At 51.1% G+C, this 19,729-nt stretch overlaps 1 protein-coding gene across 1 annotated transcript in view; it reads right to left on the reverse strand.

Annotated features, from left to right (window-relative positions):
- The window catches only part of LOC137318725 (glutamate receptor ionotropic, NMDA 2D-like), a gene marked incomplete at both ends in the record, with an annotated part of 95,220 nt that extends 77,743 nt beyond the window's left edge, over positions 1–17,477 (reverse strand). Inside the window, one exon of the mRNA XM_067981394.1 lies at positions 17,073–17,477. Within this exon, the coding sequence (XP_067837495.1) occupies positions 17,073–17,477 (405 nt within the window). The remainder of the gene's footprint in view (positions 1–17,072) is intronic.
- Positions 17,478–19,729: the final 2,252 nt, after the last annotated feature.

The raw sequence follows: 19,729 nt of genomic DNA on the forward strand, positions 1-19,729 counted from the left end.
CTATATCTAACCCAGTACCTGCCCTGGGAGTGTTTGATGGGACAGTGGAGAGGGAGCTTTACTCTGTATCTAACCCTGTACCTGCCCTGGGAGTGTTTGATAGGACAGTGCAGAGGGAGCTTTACTCTGTACCTAACCCTGTACCTGCCCTGGGAGTGTTTGATGGGACAGTGTAGAGGGAGCTTTACTCTGTATCTAACCCTGTACCTGCCCTGGGAGTGTTTGATGGGACAGTGTAGAGGGAGCTTTACTCTGTATCAAACCCTGTAGCTGCCCTGGGAGTGTTTGATGGGACAGTGTAGAGGGAGCTTTACTCTGTATCTAACCCTGTACCTGCCCTGGGAGTGTTTGATGGGACAGTGTAGAGGGAGCTTTACTCTGTATCTAACCCTGTACCTGCCCTGGGAGTGTTTGATGGGACAGGGTAGAGGGAGCTTTACTCTGTATCTAACCCTGTCCCTGCCCTGGGAGTGTTTGATGGGACAGTGTAGAGGGAGCTTTACTCTGTATCTAAGCCTGTACCTGCCCTGGGAGTGTTTGATGGGACAGTGTAGAGGGAGCTTTACTCTGTATCTAACCCTGTACCTGCCCTGGGAGTGTTTGTTGGGACAGTGTAGAGGGAGCTTTACTCTGTATCTAACCCTGTACCTGCCCTGGGAGTGTTTGATGGGACAGTGTAGAGGGAGCTTTACTCTGTATCTAACCCTGTACCTGCCCTGGGAGTGTTTGATGGGACAGTGTTGAGGGAGCTTTACTCTGCATCTAACCCTGTACCTGCCCTGGGAGTGTTTGATGGGACAGTGTTGAGGGAGCTTTACTCTGTATCTAACCCTATACCTGCCCTGGGAGTGTTTGATGGGACAGTGTAGAGGGAGCTTTACTCTGTATCTAACCCTGTACCTGCCCTGGGAGTGTTCGATGGGACAGTGTGGAGGGAGCTTTACTCTGTATCTAACCCTGTACCTGCCCTGGGAGTGTTTGATGGGACAGTGTAGAGGGAGCTTTACTCTGTATCTAACCCTGTACCTGCCCTGGGAGTGTTTGATGGGACAGTGTAGAGGGAGCTTTACTCTGCATCTAACCCTGTACCTGCCCCTGGGAGTGTTTGATGGGACAGGGTAGAGGGAGCTTTACTCTGTATCTAACCCTGTACCTGCCCTGGGAGTGTTTGACGGGACAGTGTGGAGGGAGCTTTACTCTGTATCTAACCCTGTACCTGCCCTGAGAGTGTTTGACGGGACAGTGTGGAGGGAGCTTTACTCTGTATCTAACCCTGTACCTGCCCTGGGAGTGTTTGATGGGACAGTGTACAGGGAGCTTTACTCTGTATCTAACCCTGTACCTGACCCTGGGAGTGTTTGATGGGACAGTGTAGAGGGAGCTTTACTGTGTATCTAACCCTGTACCTGCCCTGGGAGTGTTTGATGGGACAGTGTAGAGGGAGCTTTACTCTGTATCTAAACCTGTACCTGCCCTGGGAGTGTTTGATGGGACAGTATGGAGGGAGCTTTACTCTGTATCTAACCCTGTATCTGCCCTGGGAGTGTTTGATGGGACAGTGTAGAGGGAGCTTTACTCTGTATCTAACCCTGTACCTGCCCTGGGAGTGTTTGACGGGACAGTGTAGCGGGAGCTTCACTCTGTATCTAACCGTGTACCTGCCCTGGGAGTGTTTGATGGGACAGTGTAGAGGGAGCTTTACTCTGTATCTAACCCTGTACCTGCCCTGGGAGTGTTTGATGGGACAGTGTGGAGGGAGCTTTACTCTGTATCTAACCCTGTACCTGCCCTGGGAGTGTTTGATGGGACAGCGTAGAGGGAGCTTTACTCTGTATCTAACCCTGTACCTGCCCTGGGAGTGTTTGATGGGACAGTGTAGAGGGAGCTTTACTCTGTATCTAACCCTGTACCTGCCCTGGGAGTGTTTGATGGGACAGTGTAGAGGGAGCTTTACTCTGTATCTAACCCTGTACCTGCCCTGGGAGTGTTTGATGGGACAGTGTAGAGGGAGCTTTACTCTGTATCTAACCCTGTACCTGCCCTGGGAGTGTTTGATAGGACAGTGGAGAGGGAGCTTTACTCTGTATCTAACCCTGTACCTGCCCTGGGAGTGTTTGATGGGACAGTGTAGAGGGAGCTTTACTCTGTATCTAACCCTGTACCTGCCCTGGGAGTGTTTGATGGGACAGTGTAGAGGGAGCTTTACTCTGTATCAAACCCTGTACCTGCCCTGGGAGTGTTTGATGGGACAGTGTAGAGGGAGCTTTACTCTGTATCTAACCCTGTACCTGCCCTGGGAGTGTTTGATGGGACAGTGTAGAGGGAGCTTTACTCTGTATCTAACCCTGTACCTGCCCTGGGAGTGTTTGATGGGACAGGGTAGAGGGAGCTTTACTCTGTATCTCACCCTGCACCTGCCCTGGGAGTGTTTGATGGGACAGTGTAGAGGGAGCTTTACTCTGAATCTAACCCTGTACCTGCCCTGGGAGTGTTTGATGGGACAGTGTAGAGGGAGCTTTACTCTGTATCTAACCCTGTACCTGCCCTGGGAGTGTTTGATGGGACAGTGTAGAGGGAGCTTTACTCTGTATCTAACCCTGTACCTGCCCTGGGAGTGTTTGATGGGACACTGTAGAGGGAGCTTTACTCTGTATCTAACCCTGTACCTGCCCTGTGAGTGTTTGATGGGACAGTGTAGAGGGAGCTTTATTCTGTATCTTACCATGTACCTGCCCTGGTAGTGTTTGATGGGACAGTGTAGAGGGAGCTTCACTCTGTATCTAACCCTGTACCTGCCCTGGGAGTGTTTGATGGGACAGTGTTGAGGGAGCTTTACTCTGCATCTAACCCTGTACCTGCCCTGGGAGTGTTTGATGGGACAGTGTAGAGGGAGCTTTACTCTGTATCTAACCCTGTACCTGCCCTGGGAGTGTTTGATGGGACAGTGTAGAGGGAGCTTTACTCTGTATCTAACCCTGTCCCTGCCCTGGGAGTGTTTGATGGGACAGTGTAGAGGGAGCTTTACTCTGTATCTAACCCTATACCTGCCCTGGGAGTGTTTGATGGTACAGTGTAGAGGGAGCTTTACTCTGTATCTAACCCTGTACCTGCCCTGGGAGTGTTCGATGGGACAGTGTGGAGGGTTCTTTACTCTGTATCTAACCCTGTACCTGCCCTGGGAGTGTTTGATGGGACAGGGTAGAGGGAGCTTTACTCTGCATCTAACCCTGTACCTGCCCTGGGAGTGTTTGATGGGACAGTGTAGAGGGAGCTTTACTCTGTATCTAACCCTGTACCTGCCCTGGGAGTGTTTGATGGGTCAGTGTAGAGGGAGCTTTACTCTGTATCTAACCCTGTACCTGCCCTGGGAGTGTTTGATGGGACAGTGTAGAGGGAGCTTTACTCTGTATCTAACCCTGTACCTGCCCTGGGAGTGTTTGATGGGACAGTGTGGAGGGAGCTTTACTCTGTATCTAACCCTGTACCTGCCCTGGGAGTGTTTGACGGGACAGTGTGGAGGGAGCTTTACTCTGTATCTAACCCTGTACCTGCACCGGGAGTGTTTGATGGGACAGTGTAGAGGGAGCTTTACTCTGTATCTAACCCTGTACCTGACCCTGGGAGTGTTTGATGGGACAGTGTAGAGGGAGCTTTACTGTATATCCAACCCTGTACCTGCCCTGGGAGTGTTTGATGGGACAGTGTAGAGGGAGCTTTACTCTGTATCTAAACCTGTACCTGCCCTGGGAGTGTTTGATGGGACAGTGTAGAGGGAGCTTTACTCTGTATCTAACCCTGTACCTGCCCTGGGAGTGTTTGACGGGACAGTGTAGCGGGAGCTTCACTCTGTATCTAACCGTGTACCTGCCCTGGGAGTGTTTGATGGGACAGTGTAGAGGGAGCTTTACTCTGTATCTAACCCTGTACCTGCCCTGGGAGTGTTTGATGGGACAGTGTGGAGGGAGCTTTACTCTGTATCTAACCCTGTACCTGCCCTGGGAGTGTTTGATGGGACAGTGTAGAGGGAGCTTTACTCTGTATCTAACCCTGTACCTGCCCTGGGAGTGTTTGATGGGACAGTGTAGAGGGAGCTTTACTCTGTATCTAACCCTGTACCTGCCATGGGAGTGTTTGATGGGACAGTGTAGAGGGAGCTTTACTCTGTATCTAACCCTCAACCTGCCCTGGGAGTGTTTGATGGGACAGTGTAGAGGGAGCTTTACTCTGTATCTAACCCTGTACCTGCCCTGGGAGTGTTTGATGGGACAGTGGAGAGGGAGCTTTACTCTGTATCTAACCCTGTACCTGCCCTGGGAGTGTTTGATGGGACAGGGTAGAGGGAGCTTCACTCTGTATCTAACCCTGTACCTGCCCTGGGAGTGTTTGATGGGACAGTGTAGAGGGAGCTTTACTCTGTATCAAACCCTGTACCTGCCCTTGGAGTGTTTGATGGGACAGCGTAGAGGGAGCTTTAATCTGTATCTAACCCTGTACCTGCCCTGGGAGTGTTTGATGGGACAGTGTAGAGGGAGCTTTACTCTGTATCTAACCCTGTACCTGCCCTGGGAGTGTTTGATGGGACAGGGTAGAGGGAGCTTTACTCTGTATCTAACCCTGTACCTGCCCTGGGAGTGTTTGATGGGACAGTGTAGAGGGAGCTTTACTCTGTATCTAACCCTGTACCTGCCCTGGGAGTGTTTGATGGGACAGTGTAGAGGGAGCTTTACTCTGTATCTAACCCTGTACCTGCCCTGGGAGTGTTTGATGGGAAAGTGTAGAGGGAGCTTTACTCTGTATCTAACCCTGTACCTGCCCTGGGAGTGTTTGATGGGACACTGTAGAGGGAGCTTTACTCTGTATCTAACCCTGTACCTGCCCTGTGAGTGTTTGATGGGACAGTGTAGAGGGAGCTTTATTCTGTATCTTACCCTGTACCTGCCCTGGGAGTGTTTGATGGGACAGTGTAGAGGGAGCTTCACTCTGTATCTAACCCTGTACCTGCCCTGGGAGTGTTTGATGGGACAGTGTTGAGGGAGCTTTACTCTGCATCTAACCCTGTACCTGCCCTGGGAGTGTTTGATGGGACAGTGTAGATGGAGCTTTACTCTGTATCTAACCCTGTACCTGCCCTGGGAGTGTTTGATGGGACAGTGTAGAGGGAGCTTTACTCTGTATCTAACCCTATACCTGCCCTGGGAGTGTTTGATGGGACTGTGTAGAGGGAGCTTTACTCTGTATCTAACCCTGTACCTGCCCTGGGAGTGTTCGATGGGACAGTGTGGAGGGAGCTTTACTCTGTATCGAACCCTGTACCTGCTCTGGGAGTGTTTGATGGGACAGGGTAGAGGGAGCTTTACTCTGCATCTAACCCTGTACCTGCCCTGGGAGTGTTTGATGGGACAGTGTAGAGGGAGCTTTACTCTGTATCTAACCCTGTACCTGCCCTGGGAGTGTTTGATGGGACAGTGTAGAGGGAGCTTTACTCTGTATCTAACCCTGTACCTGCCCTGGGAGTGTTTGATGGGACAGTGTAGAGGGAGCTTTACTCTGTATCTAACCCTGTACCTGCCCTGGGAGTGTTTGATGGGACAGTGTGGAGGGAGCTTTACTCTGTATCTAACCCTGTACCTGCACTGGGAGTGTTTGACGGGACAGTGTGGAGGGAGCTTTACTCTGTATCTAACCCTGTACCTGCCCTGGGAGTGTTTGATGGGACAGTGTAGAGGGAGCTTTACTCTGTATCTAACCCTGTACCTGACCCTGGGAGTGTTTGATGGGACAGTGTAGAGGGAGCTTTACTCTGTATCTAACCATGTACCTGCCCTGGGAGTGTTTGATGGGACAGTGTAGAGGGAGCTTTACTCTGTATCTAACCCTGTACCTGCCCTGGGAGTGTTTGATGGGACAGTATGGAGGGAGCTTTACTCTGTATCTCACCCTGTACCTGCCCTGGGAGTGTTTGACGGGACAGTGTCGCGGGAACTTCAGTCTGTATCTAACCGTGTACCTGCCCTGGGAGTGTTTGATGGGACAGTGTAGAGGGAGCTTTACTCTGTATCTAACCCTGTACCTGCCCTGGGAGTGTTTGATGGGACAGTGTGGAGGGAGCTTTACTCTGTATCTAACCCTGTAACTGCCCTGGGAGTGTTTGATGGGACAGTGTAGAGGGAGCTTTACTCTGTATCTAACCCTGTACCTGCCCTGGGAGTGTTTGATGGGACAGTGTAGAGGGAGCTTTACTCTGTATCTAACCCTGTACCTGCCCTGGGAGTGTTTGATAGGACAGTGTAGAGGGAGCTTTACTCTGTATCTAACCCTGTACCTGCCCTGGGTGTGTTTGATGGGACAGTGTAGAGGGAGCTTTACTCTGTATCTAACCCTGTACCTGCCCTGGGAGTGTTTGATGGGACAGTGTAGAGGGAGCTTTACTCTGTATCTAACCATGTACCTGCCCTGGGAGTGTTTGATGGGACAGTGTAGAGGGAGCTTTACTCTGTATCAAACCCTGTACCTGCCCTTGGAGTGTTTGATGGGACAGTGTAGAGGGAGCTTTAATCTGTATCTAACCCTGTACCTGCCCTGGGAGTGTTTGATGGGACAGTGTAGAGGGAGCTTTACTCTGTATCTAACCCTGTACCTGCCCTGGGAGTGTTTGATGGGACAGGGTAGAGGGAGCTTTACTCTGTATCTAACCCTGCACCTGCCCTGGGAGTGTTTGATGGGACAGTGTAGAGGGAGCTTTACTCTGTATCTAACCCTGTACCTGCCCTGGGAGTGTTTGATGGGACAGTGTAGAGGGAGCTTTACTCTGTATCTAACCCTGTACCTGCCCTGGGAGTGTTTGATGGGAAAGTGTAGAGGGAGCTTTACTCTGTATCTAACCCTGTACCTGCCCTGGGAGTGTTTGATGGGACACTGTAGAGGGAGCTTTACTCTGTATCTAACCCTGTACCTGCCCTGTGAGTGTTTGATGGGACAGTGTAGAGGGAGCTTTATTCTGTATCTTACCCTGTACCTGCCCTGGGAGTGTTTGATGGGACAGTGTAGAGGGAGCTTCACTCTGTATCTAACCCTGTACCTGCCCTGGGAGTGTTTGATGGGACAGTGTTGAGGGAGCTTTACTCTGCATCGAACCCTGTACCTGCCCTGGGAGTGTTTGATGGGACAGTGTAGATGGAGCTTTACTCTGTATCTAACCCTGTACCTGCCCTGGGAGTGTTTGATGGGACAGTGTAGAGGGAGCTTTACTCTGTATCTAACCCTGTACCTGCCCTGGGAGTGTTTGATGGGACAGTGTGGAGGGAGCTTTACTCTGTATCTAACCCTGTACCTGCCCTGGGAGTGTTTGACGGGACAGTGTGGAGGGAGCTTTACTCTGTATCTAACCCTGTACCTGCCCTGGGAGTGTTTGATGGGACAGTGTAGAGGGAGCTTTACTCTGTATCTAACCCTGTACCTGACCCTGGGAGTGTTTGATGGGACAGTGTAGAGGGAGCTTTACTCTGTATCTAACCATGTACCTGCCCTGGGAGTGTTTGATGGGACAGTGTAGAGGGAGCTTTACTCTGTATCTAACCCTGTACCTGCCCTGGGAGTGTTTGATGGGACAGTATGGAGGGAGCTTTACTCTGTATCTAACCCTGTACCTGCCCTGGGAGTGTTTGACGGGACAGTGTAGCGGGAACTTCAGTCTGTATCTAACCGTGTACCTGCCCTGGGAGTGTTTGATGGGACAGTGTAGAGGGAGCTTTACTCTGTATCTAACCCTGTACCTGCCCTGGGAGTGTTTGATGGGACAGTGTGGAGGGAGCTGTACTCTGTATCTAACCCTGTAACTGCCCTGGGAGTGTTTGATGGGACAGTGTAGAGGGAGCTTTACTCTGTATCTAACCCTGTACCTGCCCTGGGAGTGTTTGATGGGACAGTGTAGAGGGAGCTTTACTCTGTATCTAACCCTGTACCTGCCCTGGGAGTGTTTGATAGGACAGTGTAGAGGGAGCTTTACTCTGTATCTAACCCTGTACCTGCCCTGGGAGTGTTTGATGGGACAGTGTAGAGGGAGCTTTACTCTGTATCTAACCCTGTACCTGCCCTGGGAGTGTTTGATGGGAGAGTGTAGAGGGAGCTTTACTCTGTATCTAACCCTGTACCTGCCCTGGGAGTGTTTGATGGGACAGTGTAGAGGGAGCTTTACTCTGTATCTAACCCTGTACCTGCCCCTGGGAGTGTTTGATGGGACAGTGTAGAGGGAGCTTTACTCTGTATCTAACCCTGTATCTGCCCTGGGAGTGTTTGATGGGACAGCGTAGAGGGAGCTTTACTCTGTATCTAACCCTGTACCTGCCCTGGGAGTGTTTGATGGGACAATGTAGAGGGAGCTTTACTCTGTATCTAACCCTGTACCTGCCCTGGGTGTGTTTGATGGGACAGTGTAGAGGGAGCTTTACTCTGTATCTAACCCTGTACCTGCCCTGGGAGTGTTTGATGGGACAGTGTAGAGGGAGCTTTACTCTGTATCTAACCCTGTACCTGCCCTGGGAGTGTTTGATGGGAGAGTGTAGAGGGAGCTTTACTCTGTATCTAACCCTGTACCTGACCCTGGGAGTGTTTGATGGGACAGTGTGGAGGGAGCTTTACTCTGTATCTAACCCTGTACCTGCCCTGGGAGTGTTTGATGGGAGAGTGTGGAGGGAGCTTTACTCTGTATCTAACCCTGTACCTGCCCTGGGAGTGTTTGATGGGACAGTGTCGAGGGAGCTTTACTCTGTATCAAACCCTGTACCTGCCCTGGGAGTGTTTGATGGGACAGTGTAGAGGGAGCTTTACTCTGTATCTAACCCTGTACCTGCCCTGGGAGTGTTTGATGGGACAGTGTAGAGGGAGCTTTACTCTGTATCTAACCCTGTACCTGCCCTGGGAGTGTTTGATGGGATAGTGTGGAGGGAGCTTTACTCTGTATCTAACCCTGTACCTGCCCTGGGAGTGTTTTACGGGACAGTGTGGAGGGAGCTTTGCTCTGTATCTAACCCTGTACCTGCCCTGGGAGTGTTTGATGGGACAGTGTAGAGGGAGCTTTATGCTGTATCTAACCCTGTAACTGCCCTGGGAGTGTTTGATGGGACAGTGTAGAGGGAGCTTTACTCTGTATCTAACCCTGTACCTGCCCTGGGAGAGTTTGATGGGACAGTGTAGAGGGAGCTTTACTCTGTTTCTAACCCTGTACCTGCCCTGGGAGTGTTTGATGGGACAGTGTAGAGGGAGCTTTACTCTGTTTCTAACCCTGTACCTGCCCTGGGAGTGTTTGATGGGACAGTGTAGAGGGAGCTTTACTCTGTTTCTAACCCTGTACCTGCCCTGGGAGTGTTTGATGGGACAGTGTAGAGGGAGCTTTATGCTGTATCTAACCCTGTAACTGCCCTGGGAGTGTATGATGGGACAGTGTAGAGGGAGCTTTACTCTGTATCTAACCCTGTACCTGCCCTGGGAGTGTTTGATGGGACAGTGTAGAGGGAGCTTTACTCTGTATCTAACCCTGTACCTGACCCTGGGAGTGTTTGATGGGACAGTGTAGAGGGAGCTTTACTCTGTATCTAACCCTGTACCTGCCCTGGGAGTGTTTGATGGGACAGTGTAGAGGGAGCTTTACTCTGTATCTAACCCTGTACCTGCCCTGGGAGTGTTTGACGGGACAGTGTAGCGGGAGCTTTACTCTGTATCTAACCGTGTACCTGCCCTGGGAGTGTTTGATGGGACAGTGTAGAGGGAGCTTTACTCTGTATCTAACCCTGTACCTGCCCTGGGAGTGTTTGATGGGACAGTGTGGAGGGAGCTTTACTCTGTATCTAACCCTGTACCTGCCCTGGGAGTGTTTGATGGGACAGTGTAGAGGGAGCTTTACTCTGTATCTAACCCTGTACCTGCCCTGGGAGTGTTTGATGGGACAGTGTCGAGGGAGCTTTACTCTGTATCAAACCCTGTACCTGCCCTGGGAGTGTTTGATGGGACAGTGTGGAGGGACCTTTACTCTGTATCTAACCCTGTACCTGCGCTGGGAGTGTTTGATGGGACAGTGTAGAGGGAGCTTTACTCTGTATCTCACCCTGTACCTGCCCTGTGAGTGTTTGATGGGACAGTGTAGAGGGAGCTTCACTCTGTATCTAACCCTGTACCTGCCCTGGGAGTGTTTGATGGAACAGTGCAGAGGGAGCTTTACTCTGTATCTAACCCTGTACCTGCCCTGGGAGTGTTTGATGGAACAGTGTAGCGGGAGCTTTACTCTGTATCTAACCCTTTCCCTGCCCTGGGATTGTTTGATGGGACAGTGTAGAGGGAGCTTTACTCTGTATCTCACCCTGTACCTGCCCTGGGAGTGTTTGATGGGACAGTCTAAAGGGAGCTTTGCTCTGTATCTAACCCTGTACCTGCCCTGGGAGTGTTTGTTGGGACAGTGTCGAGGGAGCTTTACTCTGTATCTAACCCTGTACCTGCCCTGGAAGTGTTTGATGGGACAGTGTAGAGGGAGCTTTACTCTGCATCTGACCCTGTACCTGCCCTGGGAGTGTTTGATGGGACAGTGTAGAGGGAGCTTTACTCTTTATCTAACCCTGTACCTGCCCTGGGAGTGTTTGATGGGACAGTGTCGAGGGAGCTTTCCTCTGTATCTAACCCTGTACCTGCCAAGGGTGTGTTTGATGGGACAGTGTAGAGGGAGCTTTACTCTGTATCTAACCCTGTACCTGCCCTGGGAGTGTTTGATGGGACAGTGTGGAGGGAGCTTTACTCTGTATCTAACCCTGTACCTGCCCCTGGGAGTGTTTGATGGAACAGTGTAGAGGGAGCTTTACTCTGTATCTAACCCTGTACCTGCCCTGGGAGTGTTTGATGGGACAGTGTAGAGGGAGCTTTACTCTGTATCTAACCCTGTACCTGCCCTGGGAGTGTTTGATGGGACAGTGTAGAGGGAGCTTTACTCTGTATCTAACCCGTGCTGTACCTGCCCTGGGAGTGTTTGATGGGACAGTGTAGAGGGAGCTTTACTCTGTATCTAACCCTGTACCTGACCCTGGGAGTGTTTGATGGGACAGTGTAGAGAGAGCTTTAATCTGTATCTAACCCTCACTGCATTAACCTGGAATTGATGGGTGATGAAACAATAGATTGGTTTTGCGGTGATTACGAGTCTCAGCTCTCGGGCTGACATCAGACTGTGAATATGCTCCTCTCACTGAGCTCCCCGGACCAATCAGACTGATTAATGGCTTCATCGTCAGAGCAGAACTGATTTCTCAACCCTTTGATTGCAAACTTTGATGGTCGGTTCACAGAGAGAGAGAGAGAGGGAGACGGGGGCAGAGAGAGAGAGGGTGAGAGGGTGAGAGACAGGGGAGAGAGAGAGAGATAGAGAGGGAGAGAGTGGGATGGAGAGAGAGAGAGAGAGAGAGACGGGGGAGAGAGAGGGAGAGGGAGAGAGGGGGAGAGAGGGAGAGAGAGAGAGAGGGGGAGAGAGAGAGAGGGGGAGAGAGGGAGAGAGAGAGAGAGGGGGAGAGAGAGATAGAGAGAGAGAAATGGGCTGATGGAGAGACAGATAGCGAGAGAGAGATAGAAAGACAGAGAGGGGAAGAGAGAGAGAGAGGTTCAGAGAGAGAGAGAGTGGGAGAGAGAGAGAGAGAGAGACCCTCCCCCACACACACTGACACACACAATGTGAAACACACACAGTGACACACACTGTGACACACACACAGTGACACACACAGTCACGCACAAACTGTCACACACTCACAGTTGCACACAGTCACACACACACACAGTTACACAGTCACAGTCACACGCACACATGGTCACATCGACAGTCAGATAGATGCAGTCACACACACGGTTACACACTGTCTCACACACACACTCACACACACAGAGTCACGTAGAAACAGTCACACACACAGTCACACACAGTCACGTAGACACTGGCTCACACACACACACTGTGACACACACAGTCACACACACACAGTCACACACACACAGTAACACACACACGGTCACACACACACGGCGATACACACACAGTGACACACACACAGTCACACACACACAGTCACACACACACTGTGACACACACACAGTCACACACACACAGTCACACACACACAGTCACACACACACAGTAACACACACACGGCGATACACACACAGTCACACACACACAGTCACACACACACAGTCACACACACACACGGCGATACACACACAGTCACACACACACAGTCACACACACACAGTCACACACACACAGTCACACACACAGTCGCACACACACGGCGATACACACACAGTCACACACACACAGTGACACACACACAGTCACACACACAAAGTCACACACACACTGTGACACACACACAGTCGCACACACAGTCACACACACACAGTCACACACACAAAGTCACACACACACTGTGACACACACACAGTCACACACACACAGTCACACACACACAGTCGCACACACACAGTCGCACACACACAGTCGCACACACACGGCGATACACACACAGTCACACACACACAGTCACACACACACAGTCACACACACACAGTCACACACACAGTCGCACACACACGGCGATACACACACAGTCACACACACACAGTCGCACACACACAGTCGCACACACACGGCGATACACACACAGTCACACACACACAGTGACACACACACAGTCACACACACAAAGTCACACACACACTGTGACACACACACAGTCACACACACAGTCACACACACACAGTCACACACACACAGTGACACACACACAGTCACACACACACAGTCACACACACACAGTCGCACACACACAGTCGCACACACACGGCGATACACACACAGTCACACACACAAAGTCACACACACACTGTGACACACACACAGTCACACACACAGTCACACACACACAGTCACACACACACAGTGACACACACACAGTCACACACACAAAGTCACACACACACAGTCACACACACACAGTCGCACACACACAGTCGCACACACACGGCGATACACACACAGTGACACACACACAGTCACACACACATAGTCACACACACACAGTCGCACACACACAGTCGCACACACACGGCGATACACACACAGTCACACACACACAGTCACACACACACAGTCACACACACACAGTCACACACACAGTCGCACACACACGGCGATACACGCACAGTCACACACACACAGTCGCACACACACAGTCGCACACACACGGCGATACACACACAGTCACACACACACAGTGACACACACACAGTCACACACACAAAGTCACACACACACTGTGACACACACACAGTCACACACACAGTCACACACACACAGTCACACACACACAGTGACACACACACAGTCACACACACACAGTCACACACACACAGTCACACACACAGTCACACACACAAAGTCACACACACACTGTGACACACACACAGTCACACACACACAGTCGCACACACACAGTCACACACACAAAGTCACACACACACTGTGACACATACACAGTCACACACACAGTCACACACACACAGTCGCACACACACAGTCACACACACACAGTCACACACAGTCACACACACACAGTCACACACACACAGTCACACACACACAGTCACACACACACAGTCACACACACACAGTCACACACACACTGTGACACACACACTGTGACACACACACAGTCACACACACACAGTCACACACACACTGTGACACACACACAGTCACACACACACAGTCACACACACACTGTGACACACACACAGTCACACACACACAGTCACACACACACAGTCACACACACACAGTCACACACACACTGTGACACACACACAGTCACACACACACAGTCACACACACACAGTCACACACACACTGTGACACACACACAGTCACACACACACAGTCACACACACACAGTCACACACACACAGTCACACACACACAGTCACACACACACTGTGACACACACACTGTGACACACACACAGTCACACACACACAGTCACACACACACTGTGACACACACACAGTCACACACACACTGTGACACACACACAGTCACACACACACAGTCACACACACACTGTGACACACACACAGTCACACACACACAGTCGCACACACAAAGTCGCACACACACAGTCACACACGCACAGTCACACACACAAAGTCACACACACACTGTGACACACACACAGTCACACACACACAGTCACACACACAAAGTCGCACACACACAGTCACACACGCACAGTCACACACACAAAGTCACACACACACTGTGACACACACACAGTCACACACACACAGTCACACACACACAGTCACACACACACTGTGACACACACACAGTCACACACACACAATCACACACACACAGTCACACACACACTGTGACACACACACAGTCACACACACACAGTCACACACACACAGTCACACACACAAAGTCACACACACACAGTCACACACACACAGTCGCACACACACAGTCGCACACACACGGCGATACACACACAGTGACACACACACAGTCACACACACATAGTCACACACACACAGTCGCACACACACAGTCGCACACACACGGCGATACACACACAGTCACACACACACAGTCACACACACACAGTCACACACACACAGTCACACACACAGTCGCACACACACGGCGATACACGCACAGTCACACACACACAGTCGCACACACACAGTCGCACACACACGGCGATACACACACAGTCACACACACACAGTGACACACACACAGTCACACACACAAAGTCACACACACACTGTGACACACACACAGTCACACACACAGTCACACACACACAGTCACACACACACAGTGACACACACACAGTCACACACACACAGTCACACACACACAGTCACACACACAGTCACACACACAAAGTCACACACACACTGTGACACACACACAGTCACACACACACAGTCGCACACACACAGTCACACACACAAAGTCACACACACACTGTGACACATACACAGTCACACACACAGTCACACACACACAGTCGCACACACACAGTCACACACACACAGTCACACACAGTCACACACACACAGTCACACACACACAGTCACACACACACAGTCACACACACACAGTCACACACACACAGTCACACACACACTGTGACACACACACTGTGACACACACACAGTCACACACACACAGTCACACACACACTGTGACACACACACAGTCACACACACACAGTCACACACACACTGTGACACACACACAGTCACACACACACAGTCACACACACACAGTCACACACACACAGTCACACACACACTGTGACACACACACAGTCACACACACACAGTCACACACACACAGTCACACACACACTGTGACACACACACAGTCACACACACACAGTCACACACACACAGTCACACACACACAGTCACACACACACAGTCACACACACACTGTGACACACACACTGTGACACACACACAGTCACACACACACAGTCACACACACACTGTGACACACACACAGTCACACACACACTGTGACACACACACAGTCACACACACACAGTCACACACACACTGTGACACACACACAGTCACACACACACAGTCGCACACACAAAGTCGCACACACACAGTCACACACGCACAGTCACACACACAAAGTCACACACACACTGTGACACACACACAGTCACACACACACAGTCACACACACAAAGTCGCACACACACAGTCACACACGCACAGTCACACACACAAAGTCACACACACACTGTGACACACACACAGTCACACACACACAGTCACACACACACAGTCACACACACACTGTGACACACACACAGTCACACACACACAATCACACACACACAGTCACACACACACTGTGACACACACACAGTCACACACACACAGTCACACACACACAGTCACACACACAAAGTCACACACACACAGTCACACACACAAAGTCACACACACACAGTCACACACACACAGTCACACACACAAAGTCACACACACACTGTGACACACACACAGTCACACACACACAGTCGCACACACACAGTCACACACACACAGTCACACACACACAGTGACACATACACAGTCACACACACACAGTCACACACACACAGTCACACACACACAGTCACACACACACGGCGATACACACACAGTCACACACACACAGTCACACACACACAGTCACACACACACGGCGATACACACACAGTCACACACACACAGTCACACACACACAGTCACACACACACAGTCACACACACACAGTGACACACACACAGTCACACACACAGTCACACACACAGTCACACACACACTGTGACACACACACAGTGACACACACACAGTCACACACACACACAGTGACACACACACAGTCACACACACACAGTCACACACACACAGTCACACACACACAGTCGCACACACACAGTCGCACACACACAGTCACACACACACAGTCACACACACACAGTCACACACACACAGTCACACACACACAGTCACACACACACAGTCGCACACACACAGTCACACACACACAGTCACACACACACAGTCACACACACACAGTCACACACACACAGTCACACACACACAGTCTCACACACACAGTCACACACACAGTCACACACACACAGTCGCACACACACAGTCACACACACACAGTCACACACACACAGTGACACATACACAGTCACACACACACAGTCACACACACACAGTCACACACACACAGTCACACACACACGGCGATACACACACAGTCACACACACACAGTCACACACACACAGTCACACACACACGGCGATACACACACAGTCACACACACACAGTGACACACACACAGTCACACACACACAGTCACACACACACAGTCACACACACACAGTCACACACACACAGTGACACACACACAGTCACACACACACAGTCACACACACACAGCGAGACACACACTGACCTTGGGGGTAAGGACCAGGGCAGCTCCCCCGTTGATGCCCACGATGGGCACTGCGGTCTGCGCCGAGACAAAGTCCAGGATGTGGGCGACGGAGCGGGAGCGGGTGTCGTCCTCGAAGACGACACCGTGGACTGGGAGCCCCGACAGAGCCCGGCACAGGCGGAGGATCAGGCTGCGGGGGTTGGTGTCGTTGAGGAAGACGGCCAGGGGGTTGACGTCAAGCGGGAAGTCCTCGTAGGTGTCGGGGCCGAACCGGGCTGACTCGGGCTGGTAGGAGGGGCCGCTGAACAGGATGGCCACGTTCAGCACGCCCAGCTCCGGGCTCGACGGCTGAACAGAGGGCTGGACGCAGGAGAGGGCCACGAGAAACAACATTAGGGCGGAGGCTGCTCTCATTTCTCCGACCTGGAAAAGAGAGCGATTAGTGCAAGAGTTACTCTGCAGGAGCCCATTCAGACTCTCCCACACACACTGTTTGATCTGGGATTCTGTAATCAGGAGCCCATTCAGACTCTCCCACACACACTGTTAGATCTGGGATTCTGTAATCAGGAGCCCATTCAGACTCTCCCACACACACTGTTAGATCTGGGATTCTGTAATCAGGAGCCCATTCAGACTCTCCCACACACACACTGTTAGATCTGGGATTCTGTAATCAGGAGCCCATTCAGACTCTCCCACACACACACTGTTAGATCTGGGATTCTGTAATCAGGAGCCCATTCAGACTCTCCCCCACACACACTGTTAGATCTGGGATTCTGTAATCAGGAGCCCATTCAGACTCTCCCACACACACTGTTAGATCTGGGATTCTGTAATCAGGAGCACATTCAGACTCTCCCACACACACTGTTAGATCTGGGATTCTGTAATCAGGAGCCCATTCAGACTCTCCCACACACACTGTTAGATCTGGGATTCTGTAATCAGGAGCTCATTCAGACTCTCCCACACACACTGTTAGATCTGGGATTCTGTAATCAGGAGCCCATTCAGACTCTCCCACACACACACTGTTAGATCTGGGATTCTGTAATCAGGAGCCCATTCAGACTCTCCCACACACACACTGTTAGATCTGGGATTCTGTAATCAGGAGCCCATTCAGACTCTCCCACACACACACTGTTAGATCTGGGATTCTGTAATCAGGAGCTCATTCAGACTCTCCCACACACACTGTTAGATCTGGGATTCTGTAATCAGGAGCCCATTCAGACTCTCCCACACACACTGTTAGATCTGGGATTCTGTAATCAGGAGCCCATTCAGACTCCGACACACACACACACGGTTCGATCTGGGATTCTGTAATCAGGAGCCCATTCAGACTCCCACACACACACTGTTAGATCTGGGATTCTGTAATCAGGAGCCCATTCAGACTCTCCCACACACACTGTTAGATCTGGGATTCTGTAATCAGGAGCCCATTCAGACTCTCCCACACACACACTGTTAGATCTGGGATTCTGTAATCAGGAGCCCATTCAGACTCTCCCACACACACTGTTAGATCTGGGATTCTGTAATCAGGAGCCCATTCAGACTCTCCCACACACACTGTTCGATCTGGGATTCTGTAATCAGGAGCCCATTCAGACTCTCCCACACACACTGTTAGATCTGGGATTCTGTAATCAGGAGCCCATTCAGACTCCGACACACACACACTGTTAGATCTGGGATTCTGTAATCAGGAGCCCATTCAGACTCTCCCACACACACTGTTAGATCTGGGATTCTGTAATCAGGAGCCCATTCAGACTCTCCCACACACACACTGTTCGATCTGGGATTCTGTAATCAGGAGCCCATTCAGACTCTCCCACACACACTGTTAGATCTGGGATTCTGTAATCAGGAGCCCATTCAGACTCCCCACACACACACTGTTCGATCTGGGATTCTGTAATCAGGAGCCCATTCAGACTCTCCCACACACACTGTTAGATCTGGGATTCTGTAATCAGGAGCCCATTCAGACTCCCCCACACACACTGTTAGATCTGGGATTCTGTAATCAGGAGCCCATTCAGACTCTCCCCCACACACACTGTTAGATCTGGGATTCTGTAATCAGGAGCCCATTCAGACTCCCACACACACTGTTAGATCTGGGATTCTGTAATCAGGAGCCCATTCAGACTCTCCCACACACACTGTTAGATCTGGGATTCTGTAATCAGGAGCCCATTCAGACTCCCCCACACACACTGTTAGATCTGGGATTCTGTAATCAGGAGCCCATTCAGACTCTCCCACACACACTGTCAGATCTGGGATTCTGTAATCAGGAGCCCATTCAGACTCTCCCACACACACTGTTAGATCTGGGATTCTGTAATCAGGAGCCCATTCAGACTCTCCCACACACACTGTCAGATCTGGGATTCTGTAATCAGGAGCCCATTCAGACTCCCCCACACACACTGTTAGATCTGGGATTCTGTAATCAGGAGCCCATTCAGACTCTCCCACACACACTGTTAGATCTGGGATTCTGTAATCAGGAGCCCATTCAGACTCCCCCACACACACTGTTAGATCTGGGATTCTGTAATCAGGAGCCCATTCAGACTCTCCCACACACATACTGTTAGATCTGGGATTCTGTAATCAGGAGCCCATTCAGACTCTCCCACACACAC

Source organism: Heptranchias perlo, unplaced genomic scaffold, assembly GCF_035084215.1.
Source record: "Heptranchias perlo isolate sHepPer1 unplaced genomic scaffold, sHepPer1.hap1 HAP1_SCAFFOLD_718, whole genome shotgun sequence".
Classification (NCBI taxonomy): domain Eukaryota; kingdom Metazoa; phylum Chordata; class Chondrichthyes; order Hexanchiformes; family Hexanchidae; genus Heptranchias; species Heptranchias perlo.